This window comes from Carettochelys insculpta, chromosome 5, assembly GCF_033958435.1.
Source record: "Carettochelys insculpta isolate YL-2023 chromosome 5, ASM3395843v1, whole genome shotgun sequence".
In the NCBI taxonomy this organism is placed as follows: Eukaryota; Metazoa; Chordata; order Testudines; family Carettochelyidae; genus Carettochelys; species Carettochelys insculpta.
Genome location: NC_134141.1, coordinates 51,041,200 through 51,066,495, shown reverse-complemented (window position 1 = coordinate 51,066,495; position 25,296 = coordinate 51,041,200). Strand labels below are relative to the sequence as shown.

General features: G+C 47.0%; 1 protein-coding gene across 1 annotated transcript in view; it reads right to left on the bottom strand.

Annotated features, from left to right (window-relative positions):
• SEMA4D (semaphorin 4D) overlaps positions 1-25,296 on the bottom strand; it is a 174,194-nt gene that overhangs the window by 8,639 nt on the left and 140,259 nt on the right. Inside the window, exon 15 of the mRNA XM_074995070.1 lies at positions 24,874-25,080. Within this exon, the coding sequence (XP_074851171.1) occupies positions 24,874-25,080 (207 nt within the window). The remainder of the gene's footprint in view (positions 1-24,873; positions 25,081-25,296) is intronic.

Here is a 25,296-nt window from a genome sequence, read left to right as displayed (position 1 = left end):
CTGGGAGGGAAGAATTTCTCATTAAAAGCTAGCTGCAGGCAGAAAATAAGGTCTTTGTTTGTATGCATGATCCAATCTTAAAACTGGACAGCTTATCACCCCTTCTAAGAGGAAGCTGGCAAAATATATTTTTAGTCCTAGAATGTTCTTTATATAATGCATCATTGCTGCAACATAGGTCCAGACATATCAGTGATCAGTAATGCATTTTACAGTCTAGGACTGAAGTCCAAATTCTCACTGGTGCCAGGGGCTTAGCAATAAACCTTTGCTTGCCAGTCTGGTCTAAGACTGCAGAATCTATGAGATATATGTTAGGCATGAGAGAGGAATAGTTGAAGAACTTTATTACAAAAGAAGAGGAAGGCTAATATAGGAAGTCTAATAAAACTAACCTACCAATATTCAAAACAAGCTAACTACAAAGGACTTTCTCTTCAGAATCTTGGAGTCCACTGCAAGACTCTACAGACTATATATGTGTCAAAAATACGCCACTATCAGTGCCAACTTTGCGAGCTAAGTTCAGTACATCTGGTTGTTTGTCTTTTCTTTTGTGACAGTTTAAGTTTACTATGGCTACTTTGGTAGCCAACTCATTGTTCTGTCTTGCATTATGTATTAACGCAAAATACCACTTCCCCCATTTGGGCTCTATCTTCAAGAGACTGAATTGCCGGTTTCAAATAAGATGTATGAGTGCACAAAGTTGGCAGCAGGAACGCTGATATTGTAGTAACTAGAGCAACTGACAAACAGACAAACGCTACGGCTATGTTACTGTGCAAGTTGATGAATTATGTTGCTGAGTGGTCTGAATTAGCCACCCTCTGGAGCAATGTAACATGCCAATTTAAGCACAACTGGTGTGAACACTGAAAGCTTCTCTTGCAACACAGGTACTGCATCTCGCAAGGGCTGGATGAAGCCAATGAGGGAGTGTTCTCTCAGCATCTTAGAGTGGCTACATTAAAGACCTTACTGCTTACTAGTCCTAAGCATTGCACTAATCATTTTGTAAAGCACTACGCAGCAAAGTGCTAGGTTTCTGTTGTAAAATCTTTTCACTAACATTTCCTACCTGTCTTCATACTTTGACCCCCCCGCCCCACAAGCCACAGGGTGGAGGTCCAGTTGAGATTCCTGCTTCCATTGTAAGTTCAGTGTATGATATTTCACTGCCATGACCAATGTCCACAGTATCTGTGAAGTGAAGAGGAAAGTCAAAATTCTTTTTTCCTGACTTTTCTATCCTTTCTTCTAACTTTAAGAATACAGTCAGGGTCCCTGTGTTATTTTCAGGGATCACATGCAATCATGGGAGGTGACACTCAGTGGATGGCCAGTTGAGAACACAGCCATTGCACAGAAGCCTTAATAGGTCACCAGAAAGCCACAGACTCTCCCTTCAGCAACTCTCTTGCAAAAACTTTCCTATCTTCTCTTTCTTCAAGCCTTTCAGGGTCCCTGTATTATTTTCAGGGACTGGCTGCAATCATGGGACATGGGGACAGTAAGTGGCTGGCCAGTTGAAAATTCAGCTACAGAAGACAGACATTTCTGTAAACTTTTTTGCCATCTCTGCGGCTGCCCTACTTTTCCTTCCTTCCAATTGGAAAAATGGATGTTTGCTTAGCATGGGAGGGGAATGAGGAAAACTCAATGTGGGAAGATGATGTCAAAGACCAGTGAGCATTCTCAGAATGCTACAGGGATGAGGCAACTGGGGGGATAGGTTCCCACAATGCGCTACTGCAATAGTTGATGTTTGTCAATTGAGTGAGCAGCAATAAGTTGGCTTTGTGAGGAGCTTGTAGGGAAATGAGGATGGTCAAGTTCATGCTTATAAATTCCAGAATTACAAAATCAATATTAATGAATTTGAATTTCATCTCATAGTGCAGACATAGCCTTAGAAGACAGTTAGAGGTAAATTAGAGCTAAATGACAGCACAGAACAGAGCGAGCCAGGACTGGCAGCTGTAAACAAACTATGGGACCACAGGAAATGTGACCACATCCATGATAATTGGTTGTCTGGCTAACTGAACTCATGCTGAAACACAGATTGTTGTTGAACAGAGCACGATGGAGGAGGTCAGTGGTGTCCAATAGAAACTGAATGAATTGCCAAGTGCTCCACCCCCCCGCCCCGCCCCGCCGTCCCAGCCAGGCACTCCCAGAAAGATTACTCACTGCGTACACCCTGGGGCTGGAGTTGCACTGTCGTGCAGGTGCCTGGGGTTGGAGATGTGCTGCTGCACAAGCACCCTAGGGCTAGAGTTGCACTGCACGAGCCATGCTGCCACTTGGATGGAGCTGCACCATCACACAGGGCCACAGGAGTCTGCGGCTCAGAGCTGCCTCCACCTCTGCCACCACACGCTTGTCCTACCAAGCAATGGGATGCATGCAAGAGCGGCGGGGGGGGGCCTCTACTGAGCTTCATTCGCCACATCCTGCTGCCCCATTTGCCACATGTGGTGAATAGGGAGCATATTGGAAACCATAGGACCAGAGGTTCAACTCGTATATTTGAGCCTCACTTCCTCCAGTAGGAACCCAAGAGGGTATAGTACCCAAAGACAGCAAAGATCTCCCTAATCATGTAGAACACATACCAATCAAACATTAATTTAAAAAATGTATTTCAGATTTTTAAGTGGGATCAATTTGGCAGTGACAAAAATCCAACTTTAAAAAAATTCAGATTTCACATTGCCTTGGTCTTCAACTTCTCCTACTTGTTCCCCTAGATTGATGTACCAGCTTAAATCACCCAGTCTCTTAAAGAATGCACATAAAGTTTATAAACAAAATTCACTGATATTTTGACAAAAACTGAAACAAAAAGTACTTCTACTCTTTCTAAGGTGCATTTGAAAATGTAAAACATTGTATATATCATAAGAATTAGTATAAGATCACCATCTGTTCTAATACAAGTGAAAAGCCTGTTTATTTGCATAGCATTGCCATTTTCACTATGCTGGTAACTGTTTGGAACCTAATAATGATGGTTCTGCTGTGAGGGGAAGGGACTGGACCCAATGACCTCTTGAGGTCCCTTCCAGTTCTAGTTTTCTATGATTTTTATAAATGATATACTAGAACAATGTAGTTACTGTTTTACCTAATGATGCAGTAGGCGGGATCTCCAATCCTAGCCAATTATACAATCTGGCAAAAAACATTTCTCTCTGATCTTAACTGCAGACTTAGCATTAGGGCTGTACCATATTCACAGCCATAAAAAACACACCAGCTGGGAAATCTGAACTTTTGTGTGCTTTTGCCCTAACCTGTACAGATTTCATGGGCAAGACCAAAATTTTTCAAACTGGGAGTCCTGACCCAAAAGGTAGTTACAAGGGGGTTGAGGTATTGCCACCATTGCTTCTGGGCTGGAGCCTTCAGATCTGGGTGGCCAGAGAGTTGTGGCTGCTAACCAAGAGCCTAGCATACAGGTAGCATCCTATCTGAAGTCCCTGTCAGCATCAATGACTGTCTCATGACTCTCTGCTTGAAGCTTGCCAAAATCCAATAGGCAACTATCATCCGTGCTTATGCACCATCGCTATATGCCAAAGATGATGTGAAGGAGAAGTCTACACCCAGCTGGACACAGTCCTGAAAGACACACCCAAAGACAACAAGATTATTCTCTGAGGGGATTTCAATGCCAGGGCCAGAAGAGACGGAGATCTCTGGCAGAGTACCACTGGAAAAGGAGGAGTCGGCAACAGCAAATCCGGTGGAGTGCTCCTCCTTACAAAACGTGTGGAACATGAGCTAGTCATCACTAACATTCTATTCCATCAGAAAAACAAATTTAAGACCTCATGGCAACATCCTCAATCGAAGCACTGGCACCTCATAGACTTTGTCATCATAGAATCATAGAACAATAGAGCTGGAAAAGACCTAAAAAAGCCATCGAGTCCAGCCCCCTGCTCTAAGTAGGACCAAACCCATCAGATCAGCCCTGCCAGGGCTTTGTCGAGCCAAGACTTAAACACCTCCAGGGATGGAGACTCCACTACTTCCCTGGGTAGACCATTCCAATGCTTCACCACCCTCCTCGTGAAAAAGTTTTTTCTAATGTTCAACCTGGATCTTCCCAACTGCAACTTGAGACCATTGTTCCAAGTTCTGCCATCCGTGACCACTGTGAACAGCCTCTCTCCACCCTCTTTGCAACCTCCCTTCAGTAAGTTGAAGGCTGTTATCAAGTCCCCCCCTCAGTCTTCTCTTCTGCAGACTAAATAGTCCCAATTCCCTCAACCTTTCTTCATAAGTCATACGCTCCAGCCCCCTAATTATTTTGGTCACCCTCCGCTCGACCTCTCCAGTGTATCCACATCCTTCCTATAACTGAGGGTCCAGAACTGGACACAGTACTCCAGATGTGGCCTCACTAAAGCCGAATAAAGAGGAACAATCACTTGTTTGGATCTACTGGCAACACTCCTGTTGATGCAACCTAATATGCCATTAGCTTTCTTGGCTACAACGGCACACTGTTGACTCATGTCCAGCTTCTCGTCCACTAAAACTCCCAGGTCCTTTTCTGCAGAACTACTAGCAAGCCAGTTGGACCCCAGCCTGTAACAATCCTTGGGATTCTTCTGGCCCAAGTGCAGGACTCTGCACTTGTCCTTATTGAACCTCATCAGATTTCTTGCAGCCCAGTCTTCCAATTTGTCTAAGTCACTCTAGACCCAATCCCTACCCTCCAGCATATCTACCTCTCCCCTAGCTTAGTGTCATCCGCAAACTTGCTGAGGGTTCAATCCAACCCCTCATCCAGGTCATTGATAAATATGTTCAACAGAACAGGACCCAGACCTGAACTTTGGGGCAGTCCATTAGAAACCCATCGCCATCCCGACATCGAGCCGTTGATCACTACCCACTGGGCCCGACCTTCTAGCCAGCTTTCTATCCATCTTACCGTCCATTTATCCAATCCACATTCCTTTAACTTGCTGACAAGAATGTTGTGGAAGACCGTATCAAAAGCTTTGCTAAAGTCAAGATAAATCACATCCATTGATTTTCCCCCATCCATGGAGCCAGTTATCTCATCGTAGAAACTAATCAGATTGGTCAGGCATGACTTGCCCTTCATGAATCCATGCTGACTATTCCTGATCATTCTCCCTTCCTCCAAGTGCCTCAAAATTACTTCCTTGAGGAGCCCCTCCATGATTTTTCCAGGGACTGATGTAAGACTGACCAGCCTATAGTTCTCTGGATCATCCTTCTTACCTTTTTTAAAGATGGGCACTACATTTGCCTTTTTCCAATTGTCCGGGATGTCTCCCGATCTCCATGACTTTTCAAAGATAACGGCCAAGGACTCATCAACAACATACGCCAACTCCCTCAGAATCCTAAGATGAAGTAGGTCCAGGCCCATGGATTTATGTACATTTAGCTTTTTTAGATAGCTCCTAACCTGTTCTTTCCCCACCAAAGACTGTCCACCTTCATCCCACAATGCATCACTTATCGCATTAGTCCAGGAGCTGTCCTTGTCCATGAAGACAGAGGCAAAGAAAGTGTTAAGTACTTCAGCTTTCCCTACATCATCTGTCACTGGGTTACCTCCCTCATCCAGTAGGGGCCCCACACACTCTCTGATCACCTTCTTCTTGTTATCCTTCACATTCCTCGCGAGTTGCAATTCCAGTTGTGTTTTTGCCTTCCTGATAGCTGTCCTACATTCTCGAGCTATACATTTGTATCCCTCCCTAGACAACTGTCCAAGTTTCCACTTTTTGTAAGCTCCCTTTTTGTGCCTAAGTTTTCCGAGCAGTTCACGATTAAGCCAGTCTGGTCTCCTACCATATTTACTTCTCTTGCTGCGCACTGGGACAGTTTCTTTCTGCACCTTAAATAGGGCTTCCTTAAAATGCTGTCAGTTTTCCTGGACTCCTTTTCCCTTCATGGTAGCATCCCAGGGGATTCTCCCCATCAGGTTCCTGAAGGAGTCAACGTTTGCTTTTCTGAAGTCCAAGGTATGTAATTTGCTGCTCTCTTTCCTTCCTTTGGTCAGGATCCTGAAGTCTACCATCTCATGATCACTGCTTCCCAGGTTGTCCCCCACCTCTACCTTCCCTAATAGTTCCTCCCTGTTTGTAAGCAGCAGGTTGAGCTGTGCACGACCTCTAGTTGGGTCCTTCAGCAATTGTACCAAGAAGTGGTCCCCAACATTCTCCAGAAATTTCCTAGACTGCTTGTGTACCGCCATATAGGTCTCCCAACAGATGTCAGGGTAATTGAAGTCCCCCACGATAATGAGAGCCCGCGATCCAGAAACTTCTCTCAGTTGTCCAAAAAAAGCCTCATCTACCTCATCATCCTGATTTGGCAGCCTGTAGCAGACACCAACCACCACATCTCCAGTGCTGTCTACACCACTAAGCTTGACCCATAGATTCTCAACAGGCTTTTCTCCCTCTACGTACTAGAGTTCCAAGCAATCATAGTGCTCTCTTACATACAGTGCAACCCCTCCTCCTTTTCTCCCTTGCCTGTTCTTCCTGAACAATTTATACCCTTTCATGACAGTGCTCCAATCATGTGAGTCATCCCACCAAGTCTCTGTTATCCCAATCAAGTCATAGTTCCTGGACTGGGCCAGGGCTTCTAATTCCTGCTGCTTGTTACCCAGGCTTCTGGCATTGGTGTACAAACACCTTAGATAACCAGTTGATCTCCCCGCCCTCACTACCCAAACCAGGGGTCCACTTTTGTTGTACATTCCTCTTTGCATTTCTTCCTGGCCTCCAAGATCCTTTCTACCCACAGGGTTTCAGTCACCTTCCCCCAGCAAACCTAGTCATCTGCACTTGGGATCGGTTTGATGTCCTTCTCCTATGTGCAAAGACTAGTGTTGATGACTGCTGGACTGATCACCACCTTATTTGATCCACAATGGCAGTTAGGATTGTCACCAAATGGAGAAGTCACAAGAAACAGATCTGACAAAAGATCAACATACAAGACTTGAAGGACCCCCATCAAACAGTGACTTCCAGATAGCATTCCAAAGGAAGCTGCCCACAGTATACCCTGAAGATGTGCAAGAACACTGGAGTCAATTGAAAAATGCCATAATTGGAGCAAGTGGAGAAATCACTGGCTACCAAACCAGGAAGCATCAACACTGGTTTGATGACTATGATGTGGAAATTGAGTGCCTGATTAAGGAAAAAAGGAAAGCCTTTAGGGCCTGGCAAAGCAACATCAATTGCACAACAAAAGCTGTGTCTACACGTGCACGCTACTTCGAAGTAGCGGCACTAACTTCGAAATAGCGCCCGTCGCGGCTACACGTGTTGGGCGCTATTTCGAAGTTAACTTCGACGTTAGGCGGCGAGACGTCGAAGTCGCTAACCTCATGAGGGGATCGGAATAGCGCCCTACTTCGACGTTCAACGTCGAAGTAGGGACCGTGTAGACGATCCGCGTCCCGCAACGTCGAAATTGCCGGGTCCTCCATGGCGGCCATCAGCTGAGGGGTTGAGAGACGCTCTCTCTCCAGCCCCTGCGGGGCTCTATGGTCACCGTGTGCAGCAGCCCTTAGCCCAGGGCTTCTGGCTGCTGCTGCAGCAGCTGGGGATCCACGCTGCAGGCACAGGGTCTGCAACCAGTTGTCGGCTCTGTGTATCTTGTGTTGTTTAGTGCAAGTGTGTCTGGGAGGGGCCCTTTAAGGGAGTGGCTTGCTGTTGAGTCCGCCCTGTGACCCTGTCTGCAGCTGTGCCTGGCACCCTTATTTCGATGTGTGCTACTTTGGCGTGTAGACGTTCCCTCGCAGCGCCTATTTCGATGTGGTGCTGCGCAACATCGAAGTTGAACATCGACGTTGCCAGCCCTGGAGGACGTGTAGACGTTATTCATCGAAATAGCCTATTTCGATGTTGCTACATCGAAATAAGCTATTTCGATGTTGGCTTCACGTGTAGACGTAGCCAAAAAGAGAAGGGCATGCCATGGCAGAAGTGCAATGTAAAACAAGGACTCTGAAAAACCAGCGGTGGGCTGAGAAAGCATGAAAACTCTAGCATCTCACAGACATGAACAATACAAGAGGTTTCTTCAATGCTGCCAAAGCTGTTTATGCACCGAGAAACCATGGAATCAGTCCTGAGATCAAAGGATGGTACCCAACTCTTGAAAGACAATGAAGCCATTGCTTCTCACTGGAGGGAGCACTAGAATGAGCTCTTGAACCACCCCCTCCACCAGGGTCCTAGAATCCCTTGATCAAATCACTCAGCAACTGCCTGGAGATAATCTTGCAACACCTTCTACCCTGAGTGAGGCCCAAGCTGCCATCAAAGTGATGAAGTGCAACAAGGCAACCGGACTAGATGGAATCCCCACTGAAGTCTTCAAAAAAAGGTGGGTCAGAGCTCCACAAACAGCTCCTTCTCCAGATTCTCAAGATTTTGGATAGGCAACAGATCATCAGTCTTTTCAAGAAGGGTGACAGTTCAGACTGTGGAAACTATCGTGGCATCTCCCTCCTGGCAACAGCAAGGAAAATCTTAGCTTGAATCCTCGCAAACTGACTCCTGCCACACACAGAAGAAATTCTCCCAGAATCCCAATGTGGCTTCTCACCATTCCAAGGAACAGTAGACATGATCTTCTCTGCCCAGCAACTGCAAAAAAAATGTGAACACAACCCAGCCTTATATATATAAGTTTCATTGACCTCACCAAAGCATTTGACTCAGTCAGTTGTAGTGCCCTGTGGACCATCTTTGCAAAGCTTGTCTGCCTCAAAACATTCATTAGCATTTTAAAGCTCCTTTACAACTGCCCCAGTATTGAGAAACAATGGATCCCAAAGCAACCCCTTTGAGGTCAAAACAGGAGTCAGGCAAGGCTGTGTCATTGCCCCATCACTGTTCTGCATCTTCATTGCCATGACCCTTCGTCTCATTGATGACAAGCTTCCATATGGCGTGAAGATTGTCTGTAGAATGAACAGGAAGATTTTCAATCTCAGGAGACTGAAGGCTAAAAGCAAGACCTCCACAACCCCCTCATGGACCTCCAGTACATGGTTGACAGTATGATTGTTGTTGCTCTTTCTCCCACAGCCCTTCAGACCATCTTAGGTGCCTTTGCTGAAGCATACAAAAATCTCAGCCTCACGCTGAACATCAAAAAGACCAAGCTGCTCCACCAACCTTCACCGATGGGACAATCTCATGCACCTTCTATTGAAGTCAAGGGAGAACTGCTGGAAAATGTGGTGCACTTTCCATACCTTGGAAGACCTCTTTCCACTAAAGTAGACATTGATGTGTGCAAGCTCTGCTTTTACCCATCTCAGACAAAAGGTCTTTGAGAACCAGGACATCTAACCAAAGGCAAAGGTCCTTGTATAGCATATAGTGGTTGTTCTAATGCTACTATATGCATGTGAAACCTGTACAACATACAAGTGTCATTTGAAGGCACTTGAACAATATCATCAACGCTGCCTCAGGAGAATCCTAAATATCTCTTGCGAGGATAGGCGCATGAACAATAGTGTATTGGAAGAGTTAAATGTAAGCAGCAGTGAAGCCATTATCATTCAGCAACAACTTCATTGGACTGGTTATGTGGTTCCGATGTCTGATCAGTGCCTCCTAAAAGAGACTGTTTTCCGAATTGGAGGAAGGACAGAGGAGCCTTGGGGCCCAGTGGAAGCAGTATAAGGACATGCTGAAGGCACACATGGAAAACTTGTGAGAACCTTGCCCACAACTGTCCCCAGTGAAGAACGGTAATCCAGGAGTGGATGATGCAATTTGAGAGGTTCCACTGCAGTGCAGAGGAGGAGAGGTGGAGAAAACAAAAAGAGCATCAAAAACTGCCCCGTGCCCCTCCAACACCTACTAACACCTGCCCCTTCTGTGATAAGATCTGTGGCTTCAGAATTGAGCTTATTAGCCATCAACGGACTCACAAATAGGAGGGTGATATGAAGACATCCTACTCATTATCAAGTGACTGCCAAGAAGGAAAATAGCACAGAAGTAAGTGTGGCAACGCCATGCCATGCCATCCTTCTGCACTGCAGCTGGCAGCAGTTCTGCCTTCAGAGCTGGCCTCCCAGTCTGCAGCTGCCACTTTCTAGCTGCCCAGCTCTGAAGGCAGGGCTGCTGCAGGCCACAGCACACAATGGCAGAAATACCACAATCCCTGCCCCCAACCACTCCACAGCTCAATTATTTCAGATTAAAAAAGCTGAAATAATGAAATTCACAATTTTTAAAATCCTGTTACCATGAAATTGACCAAAATGGACAGTGCATTTGGTGGGTCCCTATTTATAATGACCTGCAGAAGAATGATATAACTCGTATCATTCTTACCCTATTGCTTCAGAGTTTGTACAACCTATGCCTGATGTGCTAAAATTGTCAACAACCACCTAAAAGCCAGAGGATGATACAGGCTGTTAAGGAAAAACATTCCTTTAAAATGAACTAACAATAATTATCTCTATTGCAGTTCATAAATACTAGAGTTATAGTTTATACTATACTATCTTCAGTTTGTCTTCAAATGTATCAATGTAGCCAATGTCAGTCTAACAAGGGAGCTGCTTTCTGTTTGTTCATATCTACCATTATCAGCAAGAATTTTAAAAAAGACAGTTACCCGATTTTCAACTGGTGTTCTTCGAGATGTGTTGCTCATGTCCATTCCAGGTTGTGTGTGTGTGGGTGCATCCCAGTTGCTGGAAGCTTTTTTGCCCTAGCCAGTAGCCATAGGGTTGGTGCTGCACCCCCTGGAGTGGCGCTGATATGGCAACCAATATATATGCGCTGTCCAACCCGTCTCCCACTCAGTTCCTTCTTGCCGGCTACTCTGACAGTGGGGAAGGCGGGAGGGTTTTGGAATGGACATGAGCAGCATATCTCAAAGAACACCAGTTACGAAACATGTAACTGTCTTTTCTTCTTTGAGTGATTGCTCATATGCATTCCAAGTTGGGTAAATACAAGCCAATGCCTAGGAGGCAGGATTGGAGCCCCTGATGAAATATACGACAGCCCTGCCCACTACAGTGTCATCTCTAGCATGCTGCGCCAAAATGTAATGCACTGTAAATGTGTGTATAGAGGATCAGGTGGTCACCCTGCAGATGTCCTGGGTAGGAGCCTGGGCTAAATATGCTGCTAAGGAAACTTGCACTCTAGTAGAGTGCACCCTGACTGGAGCAGGGGGGGATCCCTGCCAGCTTATAGCATTCCTTAATGCAGGCCACTATCCAGGAAGAGATCCGCTGGCAGGAGACTGGGAGGCCTTTCATCCTGTGTGCCACCACCACAAACGACTGCTGAGACTTCCTAAAAGGTTTGGTCCTGTTCATATAGAAGGCCAACACCCTTTGAATATCCAAAGTATGTAAGCTCTGTTCCCTAGGGCAGGCATGAGGTTTTGGGAAAGACTGGTAAGGAAATGTCCTGGTTAATATGAAAGGGGGAGACCACCTTTGGCAGGAATGCCAGATGGGGTCTTAGCCTGACTTTGTCCTCGTGGACCACTGTACAGTGTGGGTCCACCGTCAGCACCCTTAGTTCAGACACCCTCCTGGCCAAGGTAATGGCCACCAAGAATGCTGCTTTGTAACTCAGAAATAGGAGGGGACAGGATGCAAGGGGTTCAAAAGGGGTCCCCATAAGTCTTGACGATACCAGATTGAGGTCCCACACCGACAAAGATGGTCACACTTGCGGTCTGACCCTTTCCAGGCCCTTCATAAACCTTTTTACCACTGGGTCTGAGAAGACCAACGACATACCTGCCCTGGGGTGAAAGGCCGAGATAACCACTAAGTGCACCTTGACAGAGGATAGCAACAACCCTTCCTGGCTCAAGAACAGCAAGTAGTCCAAAATAACCAGTATCAGAGTCTGTACTGGTGATAGCCCCTTTTGAGCTGCCCAGATAGAAAATCTTTTCCATTTGGCTACATATGTTGCCCTTGTGGAGGGCTTCCTGCTGTTCACCAGCACATGCCTGAGACGTTCCAAGCGTGAGAGCTCTGCCACTTTCAGCTGTGGAGCTTCCAAGCTGTGAGATATAGCGCTTCAAGGTTGGGGTGCTGCAGTCTCCCCTCCTCCTGTGTCACAAGGTCTGGGTGTAACGAGAATGCCATTGGGTTGCAAACAGACAGCTCCAAGAGGGCCAAATACTAGTTCTGCCAAGCCCACGCTGGGGCCACTAGGATGACCAATGCCTGGTGTGACCAAATTTTGAGTAGGATCCTGTGGATGAGTGGTTCAGACAGAAGGCATAAAGCCAAGGGCTTGACCCAGGAGCCCAGGCTCCGATTCTGGAAAGAGCAGAATGTCCAGCACTTTGCATTGAGATGGGAGGTGAATAGGTCTATTTGGAATGCCCCCACTGCTGGAAAATTAAATACAGCACATCCGGGTGTAAAAACCACGTGTGGTCCATAAATGATCTGCTGAATTGGTCTGCCAGGGAGTTGTGGGCCCCTAGTAAATAATGCGCTTTCAGGAGAATTTGGTGTTGAATGCAAAACTCCCAGAGCCTGAGGGATTTGTCACACAGGGGAGAGGAGCATGCACAGCCTTGCTTGTTTATATAGTGCATTGCTATGGTATCGTCCGCGCTCACAGCTACACAACGACCTTTCAAACCACCCTGAAACACCTCACAGGCAGGCCTGATGGCCCTGATTTCTCAAGCATTTATGTGGAGCTGTTCCTCCTCCTTGCTCCACAGGGCCTGGGTCTGGCGCTCTCCAAGATGCGTCCCCCAACCCAAGTCTGAGGCGTCCGTGACTAGGGAGAGGGCAGGTTGTGGTGGGGGTTGAAGGGCACTCTCTTGAGACCGATCAGGTGTCCAGCCACCAGTGCAGGGTTAACAGAACCTGTGGAAGGACTTCCACCAACATGTCTATGTTGTCTCTGACAGGCCGGTACACTGAGGTGAGCCACAGCTGGAAGGGATGCATTTGCAGCCTGGAGTGGTGGACTACAAATGTGCACACCGCCATGCGACCCAACCACCTTAGGCAGCCTCCTAAGCCTCCAGCTGTTGTAGTGAAAAAACCTGATCACCTCATGGAGATGGGATGCCATGGCCTGAAACCTGCTTTGTGGCAGGAAAGCTCTGGGCTGCCCTGCAGCCGGGAGGGCTCCCATGAACTCCATTACTTGGGTGGGTGGTCAAAACTGACTTCGCCTTGTTTACCATGAGACCGAGACTGTTGAATGTTTGTCATATCAGGTGCCAATGCTGTGCTACTTGGCACTGTGAGTGTCCCTGACCAGCCAATCGTCCAGGTACAGAAAGAGGCGTACCCTGCGCCTGCAGAGGAAGGCTGCCACCATTGACATGCATTTAGTAAAGGTCCTTGAGGCCAAAGACAGGCCAAATGGAAGGACTGTGAACCGATAATGGTCCGTTCCCACCACAAAACACAGGAACCTCCTGTGGGGTGGGTAAATTGCTATGTGGAAATACGCATCCTGTAAGAACAAGAGTGGCAAACTAATCCTCTTGTTCCAGCATTGCAGTGATTAGGCCCACGGATATCATACGGAACCTCATCTTTTTTTACGAACCTGTTTAGGTTTTGCAAGTCCAAAATGGGCCTTATCCCTGCTTTTGCCTTTAGAGTTAGGAAATAATGGGAATAAAACCGCTGTCCCTGAAACTGATGGGGAACCTCCCCTATAGCCCCACTTTGAAGGAGGGACTGCATCTCCTGCCTGAGCAGAATCTTATGAGAAGGATCCCTTCAGAGGGATGGGGAAGGTGGGTGGGAAAGGTGGTATGAGGAAAATTGGATAGCGTATCCCCTTTCCACCGTGCGTAGGACCCACTGGTCTGAAGTTATGTTGCACCAAGCACAGTGGAAGGCATGAATGAACACAAAATGAATGAAAACAAACGCTGAGCTGGAACTAGGGTGGTGACAGGTGTGCCGCTCTCCATTGCACTATCAAAACTGTTGTTTAGACCCCAGTGGCGGGTTTAATGACCCTGGTCCTGGGTCTGCTGGCCATGGCGCCTTCTGTTCATACGACCCCCTTCTCCTATTAGTATCCTCCTGTTGTTGAGGGAATTCTCTGAACAGAGGCCTAGAAGTAAAGTGTCGACGTTGGGTTGCAGGGGCATACAGGCCACGTTAGCGTAAGGTGGCCCTCAAGTCTTTTAGGCTGTGAAGCCTTTTGTCAGTCTGTCCTCACAGGGTAGGTGCTAGATGGTTTGCTGGATCTTGCAGGGGACTCCCAAAACATGTAATCATGCCCCTCTGTGCATGGCTACCCCCGAGGCCATGACCCTGGTGGCAGCATCTGCTGCATCCAGCACCACCTGCAGTGCTGCCCTGGATATTAGTTTATGTTCTTCCACCACCACCTTAAAATTAGGGCTACTCTCTGGCAGGACCAGCTCAGACAAACGGGATAAGGAACTGGCTGTGTTGTACACGTACCTGGTAACCAAAGCCTGCGGTTAGCAATCCTTAACTCTTGACCTCCCATTGAATAAACCTTTCCACCATACAAGTCCAGGCATTTGACCTCTCTGTTCTTTGGGGTGGGCCTGAAACCCTTTTTTCTCTCTATGATTTGCTGCATTGACAACAAATGAGTCAGGGGAGGGTGGGTGAACAGATGTTCATTGCCCTGGGCAGGAACAAAGTACCAACACTCATTCCTTCTGTCTTTGCCATACTGGCAATTGTTTTAATAGTGGGCATTGCTACACTCGTGGGCCCCAAAGCAGAGAGGATATCTGTCATTCAATCCATTTCATCCCTGGCTTCCTCTGCTTGTATGCCCAGGCCCTGGGCTACCCTGCACAGCAATTGGTGCTATGCCCTACCATCCTCCATGACTGGGGATGCCAAGGACCCAGCCAGGGCTTCATCCGGGGAGAATGAGGACAATGCACCTGCCCCTTCTGGCAAGATCAGTAAGCCTAAATCTCCCATTTGAGTCCCCAGCACCAGGACGTGCGGTGCTGTGCTTGGTGCCTGGGGTAGTGCACCTGAGAATAGGGCAGGCTGTGTTAGGGGCATGCCCTGGTAACTTGGCACCTGGGATAGCAACAGGCCTGCCGGTGCCATTACCACTGGTGCCGTGCATCCTGATTCCTGCACAGGCGGTGCCCAGGGTTGGGCTGGTGCCATCTGGGATGGTGTCAAAATTGGTAGTGACTCCATCAAAGGGGCCTCCAACACAGTCAGCCCCTGTGACTAATCTGGTGGAGGCGCCCCCAGTGATACTGAAGGTGCTGCCCGCAGCACCTGGGGAGTGCTGGGCATCCTGAACGGCAGTCCTATGGCTTGCCCCTGCACTTCGTGAAACAACCACAGGGTCCAAAAAGGCCATTAGGGTGTGCCGTGGGAGGATGCCTGCCAACCCTTGTCTGCAGTGACGGCTCCGATGTGTGCGCTAAGACATCTTCGTGCTCCCGCTCCTAACCGAGCTGGAGTAATACAAGTCGGACTCTGACGCTGATTCTGATGCTGATGACCAGGGCAGTGCCACAGGACCTGGGGCTTGTGCAGACTCCTGTTGTCCTTGCACTGCATGGTAGAGCATGCAAAGTGTGGTCATTGTTGGTGGTCTGCCTTGTGGAAGCTGGTCCAGTGCCAGGAACAGTGACAGTGCCAATAAAAAAGGATGCTCGCCTGGTGCTCTGTCTTGGCACTTGTGTCTGGGATGGCCCCTCCAGCGGCAATGCAGATTCCAGGTGCAGTGTTGGTGCCGGCACTGTGATCTGTAAGAGGCCCTGTGCTGTGCTGAAAGTGTCCAGCATTGAGGGTGGCCTCGGAAAGCGCGGGCTCCTGCCTCACACCAGCGTCGATGCCTGCACTTCATGACCCAACTCATGGTGTGATCTGGCAGACGCCTTGGAGGGTTCTTGGCACTTTACCCTCTCTGGGGATCGGCTCCTTTCATGCCTCTTTTTCTTGCGAGATGCCAGGGACTGACTTCCATGTTGCCTTGTTGCACCAGGCACCAGTGCTCGGTCCCAAAGCTGGGAGCTTTCTGTTTACACCAACGGTGCAAGAACACTTTGCTCCAAGGATGGACTGCTCCGAGCTCCCGCAGGGGAAATGTCCGGGCACAAGGCTGCCTCCATTAGTAGAGCTTCTAAATGTTGCGTGCTGTCTTTTAGAGTCGTAGGCTTGAAGGCCTCACGGTGTGCTATATTGTATTTTTTATTTTTGGGGGGAGAGGGCGGGGGCGATGGGAGTGTCTGTGCTGCTCCCTGAATGCATATTTCTAGTTCCAAATGAGGTGTGAGGTTGACCAGTCTGTTCATAACTCTGAGATTCTCCGACACAAATAAAACATTTTAAGGCATATTCAAATGTCTCTTTCCAAGGGATTGGATGATTCTATAAGATATGGGCCTTTTGCACCTCTTTTTTAGAAATTTGATCCAGAAACAGCTTGTTCATGAACCTTATAACTCCTGGTCAATATTCACAAACTCTAACCTACGAACCACTGCTAGTGGCCTTTCAAATGGTCCACAAAAGTAATAATTAAAATTGTATGCTGATGGGAGGTAAACTCAAGGAATAGCTACTCACAGAGAAGCAGAAAGCTTGTTTTGAGGTTTATACTGTTTCAGTTTTTTGACCTATCAATAAAGCCAAAGCTCAGGTGCTTGTCTGCACATTAGCTCAGATGTAGCCTGATGAGTATGACACACACACATTCTCTCCAGACAGCACAATATGAAGCACTCTCAAAATAACTGCAAGGCTCCTAAGGTAAATTCTACACAGACCAAGGTAGCAGCCTGCCAGTCCAGGTCAACAGACTTGAGCTAGTGGGAGTCACACTAGTGCTTAAAAATAACTGCATAGGTGGCCCTCTGAAGTTGCAGCTTGGGCTGGAGCTCAGCCTTTGAAGCCTAGCAATAGGGGTGGGCTTCAGAACCTCAGCCACAAACTTCAAAGCACTATCTACGCAACTATTCTTAGCGTGCTAGTGTGAGCCCGTCTGTCAGTCTTGGCTGAGATAGTTGCTTCTGTTGCCTGTGCGCACACATCCTAAAAAACCACAGATATTTAAAATAGAAGGTTTAAAGAAACGTTTGCAACAGTAATGCAGTAGAGGCAATATTTGTCCTGAACAGTGAGAAAGAATAGCTTTCATAAGTTACTTGTGGTTTTGCGTCTAAAGAGTTACGGGTCTTTTCCCCCCAGTAATTTTACAGTTGGGGCTTACCGGGGGTGGGGGTGGGGTTAAGTGCCATATTGTGATAAAATGAGCCTCGCATGGGGATATGCCATAAATCAAGACTAAGTAATTAAAGGGCTTATTACCTAACTAAGATACATGTTGAACTTAGGAAGCTTTTAGTATCACTACCCTGGGGATGCGTCACTGAGGCTGGAGATTTGGGAAAGAAATAGTAATAGAAAACTTTCGGCTTCAGAGAAAAAAAATTCTAAGGAAGGCAGAGTCCCTGACACAATGGAAAGCAATACTATCAACACCACAAGGTGTTTCCCAGTTACCTCTAGACCCACCTGCACCTTCATTAACTCTCATCTGCCAGTTATGGTACAGAACGTATTTCATCTAAAAAGTTAAGGACCCTAGTGCTTTTATTCTTCTGGCAAAATGGAAACAAACATAGTATGTAAGCGTAATCACTATAACAAAAGCAGCTGCATAATTTGCTGTTTGTAATCTCCAGTAGCTAGACCACATACAGAGATTTATGAGTCTGCTATTTTCTAGGAGGTAATGAGCCTTGTCCTTTAGCTCGAGACATTCAACCTTACAATTTTTCATTCCGTGGTGTCTTGGGTCAGTCCTCCCAAACAATCCATTATTACATAAAGAATAGCTACAAAAAAGCAACCTTTTAATACCCTTTCTTAACCACGTAAAAACTTTCAATTATGCCAGGCATTAAGCTCCGAGAGGTCCCAGAAAAATGTTTGTTTCCCAGATCTGATGTCCAAAATCAAGACATAACTCTCTTCTGGCATGATTGTCTGAGTCTGTTCAGAGAGAACATAAGCTGATTCTTCCTGCCATTACAAATAATGTTAGATAAGGAACATATTACTCTATCACTTTCTGGACTTCCTCCAGAAATGTTCAACGAAGTTGTGAAGTAAAGATTAAATTTCATTAAGGTAAATTAGCTCTAGCTCAAACAAGTAGGTGAACTATTACCAAAACCTCCCATTAATAGGCAACAAACTTCACTGGTGTTGATAGTATTCCTTGTTGAATTTTAAATGTCTGTTTAGTCGGTTCATGCTGGGGTGATGGAATAGATCACTATATATTCACCTTATCTTTATGACTCTTCCTAATGACAAAAGATTAAAACAGGAGGGAAATTGACACATCATTGTTAGACCATCAATAAAAGACTACATTTTAACAAATAAATATATATAAATTCTCCAAATTTAGGCCACATTCCTGCAATAGTAATTACAGATCTCAGAATCCATGAGAAGTCCTAATGACTACAATGGGACTGTGCAGCTGTGCAGGAATGTGCAGTAGCAGATCCTGATCCAGGCATCAGTAGAAGTTTTATTACAAATCACCCTCTCCATGGGTTGCCCTCCTCTGGGGCTACTGTTTGCCTGGGGCAGCCTGCCATGACACTTCAGTGAACGTTGGGAAAAGCTCGTTTTTGTGGCAGGGAGCAGGGCCAAGTGAAGGAGAAGGAACTATAATGGTCGAATTTAGGAACTTACTTTGCTGTTTTTAAAAAAATTCTCTGATGGTAATAGTCAAAACCCTTGTATCCTATGCAGTACATTAGGCCTGAATTCATTAGAATCTCCAGAATCATGTGGCACTAACCTCCCCCCCAGGTAATTCCTTTCACTGACTCATAGCATTCTTTTTGTTACTAAATTAAATTTACAGTAAACTTTTTCATATCTAGCAGCCCCAGGACAGGGAGGTTGCTGGATATTCAAATACTGTGGATAATAGGGAGATATACCTAGCAATGCATAACACTAAGGAAAAACAAAATTAGATATTAAGAAATAAACAAAAATGTATGGGAAGTAGTTTACTTACCAACACCACTAGTATTGTACATTGTATTTGCTGTATTTATGTATTTACTTTCACTACACTGGACTTATGGAAAATGTAACTCCAATTTACTTATGGTTAAAATGCGGGTTATTAGAGAGCTCCGGATAATAAAATGCTGGATAGGAAAGAGTTTACTGTAGTTTAATATTCTCCAAACACTGGTTACAACACGCTGCAAATTCCTGCATCAATAGGAACTGCATGAGAGAGATTATCAGAGGAGGGTGGAGATCTGTCAGGTTGGTTACCAACTGTTTGGGCTTGGGAAGACATGGGAGGCTTTGCTTTTTGTAACCAGGAGGCAGTTTAGGCTTTTGGGGATGTAAGAAATGTGCTCCCTTTTCCTTTTGTATACTGCAGAGATGACTTCAATTCTGAGGTAAGGAGACAAAAACTCTTCTTTCCTCATCTTAGCAGAGTTTGACAACTTGCTCTCCCCCCATATCCGCACTGCTGCTAACATGCTCAGCAGCAAACTTGTTAACAAGGTTTCCATTTAAGGTATACTATACTAAGGCTTCAGTGTAAATACAACCTTGAGATGAATGGGAGAAGGTCATACATTTTAGAACTACTATTTTGAATTGTTTGCAGCCTTAGACAGACATCATTTACACTGAGCTCACATTCAACAGTTTTCTTCTCGACTTGATTTTTTAAAATTAGAACATAGATTCTAGAGTGCAGTTTTGTGGTAGTTCATGTGCCTCCATTGTACATGGCCTCCTGCCTTTTAGGCATTACAGTACTTCTCTCTCGACACACACTATGCTATTCTTTTCTGTGTAGCAAAACACTACATTTTATATTGCATGTCACTATAGGCAACATGGCTCCTTTATGTTACTTCCCTCTAAGTAAAATATCGTCAATGTTCTCTGCAAGAATGCACAAAGCTCTAAATAGAAAGCTTTTTAGATTCCTGCTGCTCAGCAGTAAAAGCAGCATACAGAGTTTTCAGAAGGCCCTGAAAGGTTGCAGCCATTGCTTCTGAATGGTGATTTTGTAATTTTTCAGCAGTGGAACACTCCTACAAGAACATTCCAAGTGTTTCAGAGGAAAGCGAAACAGCTCCAGCCTCCACGTAAGACCCAACAATTCAGTACCCTCTTTTTCAAACTCAAAGCTGGCTAAGTTGACACCCCAAATAAAAACACATTTTATTGCTCCCCACCCCTTCACCTGGCAAGTACTGACACAAAAAAATCCCACTGTTTTTCCTCTATCGCTGTTTTACCCTGCAGAATTTCAAAAGTAAAAATTTATATTATCCCTTTCTTTTAAGTTAGTTCTCTCTCCCTTCTGTGAATTCCACTGATTGGCTTTAAGAAACAATTCCTTTTGTTTTAAATTTATTGCCATTTCTAAATATTATTTATATTTAAGAGAGAAAGCATGTGAAAACAAGTTAGAACAGACATTTCGAAATACCTATTTAAGAGACAGTACGCTGGTTAAAAAACAAGATTTAAAAATAAACTAACTTCCTACCTACATTACTAACATCAACTTAGATTTTTTAAACAAAGAATATATTTATACATTTTCAATATACTATTTATGCTGTTATGCTCTTTGCATTTATTCACTTTGGACTATAGTTATTTTCACTTCTGTTATATATATCTTGTTATAACATTTGTCCAGAAAAGCCTGAAAAAAAGTTTGTTAAATGGTTTCCATGAACATGTTTTTTAACTTATGGAAAAATGGATTTCACTTTCGACCAAATTTAATCTGAAATTTGTCTATTAGGTATACTATACATGCAGAGGCCCAGCAACATGGAAAAATGCCTTATTTGTAAGGTTAACAGTCACAGAATCACAGGGCTGGAAGGGACCTCAGGAGGTCATCCAGTCCAGCCCCCTGCTTCAAGCAGGATCAACCCCTACTAAGTCATCCCAGCCAGGACCTTGTCCAGCCAGGACTTAAAAACCTCAAGGGATAGAGAATCCACCACCTCTCTAGGCAACGCATTCCAATGCTTCACCACCCTCCCGGTGAAGTAGTTTTTCCTAATATCTAACCTACATCTTTCCCTCTTCAACTTCTACCAAGTTCTTTGAAGTTTATTCTTCCAATCAGGTCGTAAACAGGTTTAAGAACATATTTCTATGACTGCATCTGCACACGCATGATCTTCTGGAAGAAGATCCTCCAGAAGTTGTTTTCCAGAAGATCGCATCCACACATAAAATATGCTCCGAAAGAGCTGCCTCTTCTTCAGGAAGATTGCATTTACACATGCACGGATGCTCTTCTGTAAGAGCAGGACAGGAAACGCTGCAGACAGGGTTGCGTGGCCAGAGTTCTTCCTGGGCCACCAGCCATGTGGCACGTTAAACGGCCCCTCCCAAACAGCCACTCCCTGCAGGAGCTGCTGAGGCCCATCATGCTGCTCACAGCAAGGCTGAGCCTGTCCCTTGTCCTGACTCTCCCAACCACCAGTCATGGGCCCCTAGCAGCTGCAGGGTTGCCCTGACTCAGCTGCTGGACTCTCTCCTAGCCACCCTCCTCAGCCTCCTGTGGCACAGGAGACCAAGGTCTGGGGGTCCAGACCAACCCACAGCCCCTGCCAGCCTCCCTCTCCCCCCTGGGCTATCCTGTGCATCTGGACCTATGCCACCAGCACCAGCTGGTGGGATGGCATGGTCATGGGCGAGTGGGACAATGCATGATGGCTGCAGAAACTCCAGATGAAGGATACCTTTCTGGAGATCCGCATCTGGCTCGCCCCCCATTCTTGGATGGCAGAACACGTGGATGCGGCCAGCCCTCTCCATCAAGAAACGCACACCTATCACCATATGGAAGCTGGCCATCTCAGACAGCTACTGGTCCACTGGACAGCAATTCAGAGTGGGCACATCCCCCTTTGGGGCCATCATCCTTGAGGTAAGCCATGCTCTGTGCCTCAGCCCAGCTCGGGGAGAGGACTGTCAGGCAAGACTGGGACTGGGGTGGAGGTGAGGACTTGGACCGGTGGGGCAGGGAGACCGAGCCCTGGGGCAGCCTGATGCCCAACCCATACACAGGCCTGCTGCTGGAGGGGCACTCTACTGGGTTGGGGAGAGGGAGCCTGTAGGGGGGGAGAGGGGGCCTGGGAAGGGGGCAGGGACGCCCCTGTGCACGCCTATGAGTGTGCTCACTCTCTGTCCCCTAAAGGTCGCATCAACGACGTCCTGGTGCACATCGGGGACCTGGACACGGTTGTCAAGGGCTTTGCTGAGCTCAGGTTCCCCCAGTGCTTTGGGGCGACTGATGGGACGCACATCCCCATCAGGGCCCTAGACCACAGTGGTGGCCGCTACGTGAACTGCAAGGGGTATCACCCCATCACACTCCAGGTGGTGATGGACTCTCAAGGGCAGTTCATAGACATCTATGTGGGCTGGCTGGGCCAGGCACACAATGCTCTCAACCTTCGTAACTCTGCCCTGTGCCATCAGATGGAGACGCACCTATATTCCTTAGCGAGAGCGCACCAGCCCAGGAGCTGTTCATGGGCCCAGTATCCCACTGAGTGTGCCTTTGGCCACTTGAAGGTGAGGTTTAAATGCCTCCTCACATACCTCAATGTGTGGGTGGAGAACGTCCCCCAAGCTGTGGGCACCTGCTGAGACCTCCACAACATCATCAAGGTGTGTGAGGAGACCCTCCCTACTGGATGGCCAACCCTGCCCCCAGATACAAACAGCCCACTGCAGCACCTGACTGCCAGCTCAGTCATGACAGGGTCCATGTCCAGGAGGCACTCCAGGAGGCATTCACCCATCGGGAGCACTGGCCCTCACCCAAGCACCCCCCACAGAGCCATGTTCCTGGCATGCTGGTCCATGCAGCACATGGCCTTGGGGATGGGGCTGGCTGTGGCGGGCACACCCTGGGGAGAGGCTAGTGAGCAAGTTGAGGTGTGTTTAGACAAAGGGACTTCCCTTCCCGAGGGGCGGGTGGGCTGGATAAGCTAGGCATAGCAATGCACCCTGAGGTTCCCCAGTATATGCATGCCGCTCACAAGGCTCTCCACAGAGGAGTGTGTCTCCTGTGGGCATGCCCCTGACCCTGGGGCACACTCCGGGATGGGACATCTGCGGTTGGGCTGTTGCATGGGGGCCCAGGTGTGGCCCACCCCCTGTGGATGGACCAGGGCATGTGCTTACCTGAGGCACACTCAAAAAGGTCTGGGGATGCCTGGCAAGAGGTGGCCTGGCTGCTGGAGGTGGAGGGCAGCCCAGTGGTGAGCCAGCCCTCAGAGGACTCGTTCCCAGATAGGATCTCCACCTGCAGGGCACTGGGCTCTGGGGCTGGTCCAGGCTGCTCTTTGCATGGACCTGCCTTCCCCTCTGGTGTGGAAGTGGCTCCGGTGCCACCTTCTCCACAGTGGTGTGGGGTGGGGAGGTGTCAACCCTACCAGGAGGTCCTGCAGCTCCCTGAAGTAGAGGCAGTTGGCTGGGGCCTGGCCAGATGGTGGGCACTGTCCCAGGCCCTCACGTAGCCCTGCCTCAACTCTCTTACCTTACACCAGACTGGGAAGGGTTGCCTCAGGCAGCCAGGCAATTGGCGAGCTGCATGAAGGCAGGGGTGTTCCTTTGGTGCCCCATGGTGTCCTGTAGCACTTCTTCACCTCTCCAGAGCCCCAGGAGGTCCTGGAGCTCTGGCTCTGTTCAGGACAGGGCCCTCCTTTTCGTAGCCCATTCGGGGTCCTAGCTGCCCTCAGCCAGTTCCCTGGGGATACAGGGTGGCTGGCTGCTGACCATCCCAGGGTCAGTGGTCGCTGCAGGGGTGAGAGAGAGGTGGGAGCTGCAGCCCTGCAAATGCTGCTTGTCTCCACCCTCTCAGCTTCCTGCCATGGGGTCTCTGGGTCCTTCCAACTTTAAAATCGGCCACAGCCAGAGACCATAGAGCCCCCCGGGGCTGCCTGGAGTGTCTCCGTGCTCCAGCTGGCCACCACCATGGTGGACCACTCTTTCAGAAGAAGGGGTCTATATGTATTCTTCCGGAAGAATCTTCCCGAAGAAGGTGCTCTTCCTGATTTGGGAGCAGAGTACAGAATCCAGAGGAGGCGACACGTTCTTACAGATTCCTTTTGGAAGAGAGCCTTTTATGTGTAGACACTCCAGCCGGGGCTCTTCTGGAAGATCATGCCTGTGTAGACATGGCCTATATGTTTCATTTAGTTTCACACTCCAAAACCCCCAAAGTAAAATTCTTTTAACTTACAACAGGACAAGTTCTGTACCAAATACCTATTAAAGAGAAAATATAATTTCTGAAAAAAATTAATTGCTTGGCATCACAGTTATACTGTGAAATGAAAAACAGTAACTAATGAGAATTTTACCAGACCAAAAAAAAAATATAACTGGTCAAGTCTAGGCAGTGTTCAACTAAAAATAAATGAAGGTCAGTGAAATTATATAATGGAAAAAAGTCATATAAGTCATGGGAAAAAAAGTGTTTATTCATGTGAGGTGATTTTTACATATGCAAAGCCATGATTCAGCAAGCTATTTAGTCACATGAATAACTTAATTAAAGTAAAGGGAAACACATGATCAAGTATTTTGCTGAACCAGGGCTGAACTATTTGTGGTACAGAATTTGGGCCTAATCCTGAAAGATACATCACCACACACTGATTTCAGGACAGCTCCTTAGACTACCATTGTCACATTCCACATCACATTTATAAATCAGGACATGGGGATGGATATAAAATATGCAATGAAGAAAGTGTCAGATTAGAGAGGGTCTCCTTACTTACCAGTGGCTTGACAGAAGAGGTGAAAGGTTCCATGGACACTAACGTGCTGTGCCTGGTCACTTAGGAAAGGTGGTAACAACATGACCATTACAAGCTCTGTGCTAGACCAAACATCAGGCATGGTATTGGTGGGTGAAGGAGGTGAATCACTTCCCACACAGGACAAAAAGGAGGTACCAGTAGAAGGGAAAGGAATAGGAGATGAGGCTGTGTGACAGAAGAGGACAGAAAAGAAAAGAGAGGGCACTAAGGAAAAAGGTTGTAAGAAATACATAACACACTGAAGAAAAAATGCAAAAAGGACAAATGAAATTTAGAAGGATGTCAAATGAAAGTCACTAGATTCTTAGAAATAAGCTCTATTCACTCTTCTCCCCACCCCCCGGCCCCACGCTCTGAATTTAATGCTGAAGAGAAAACTCA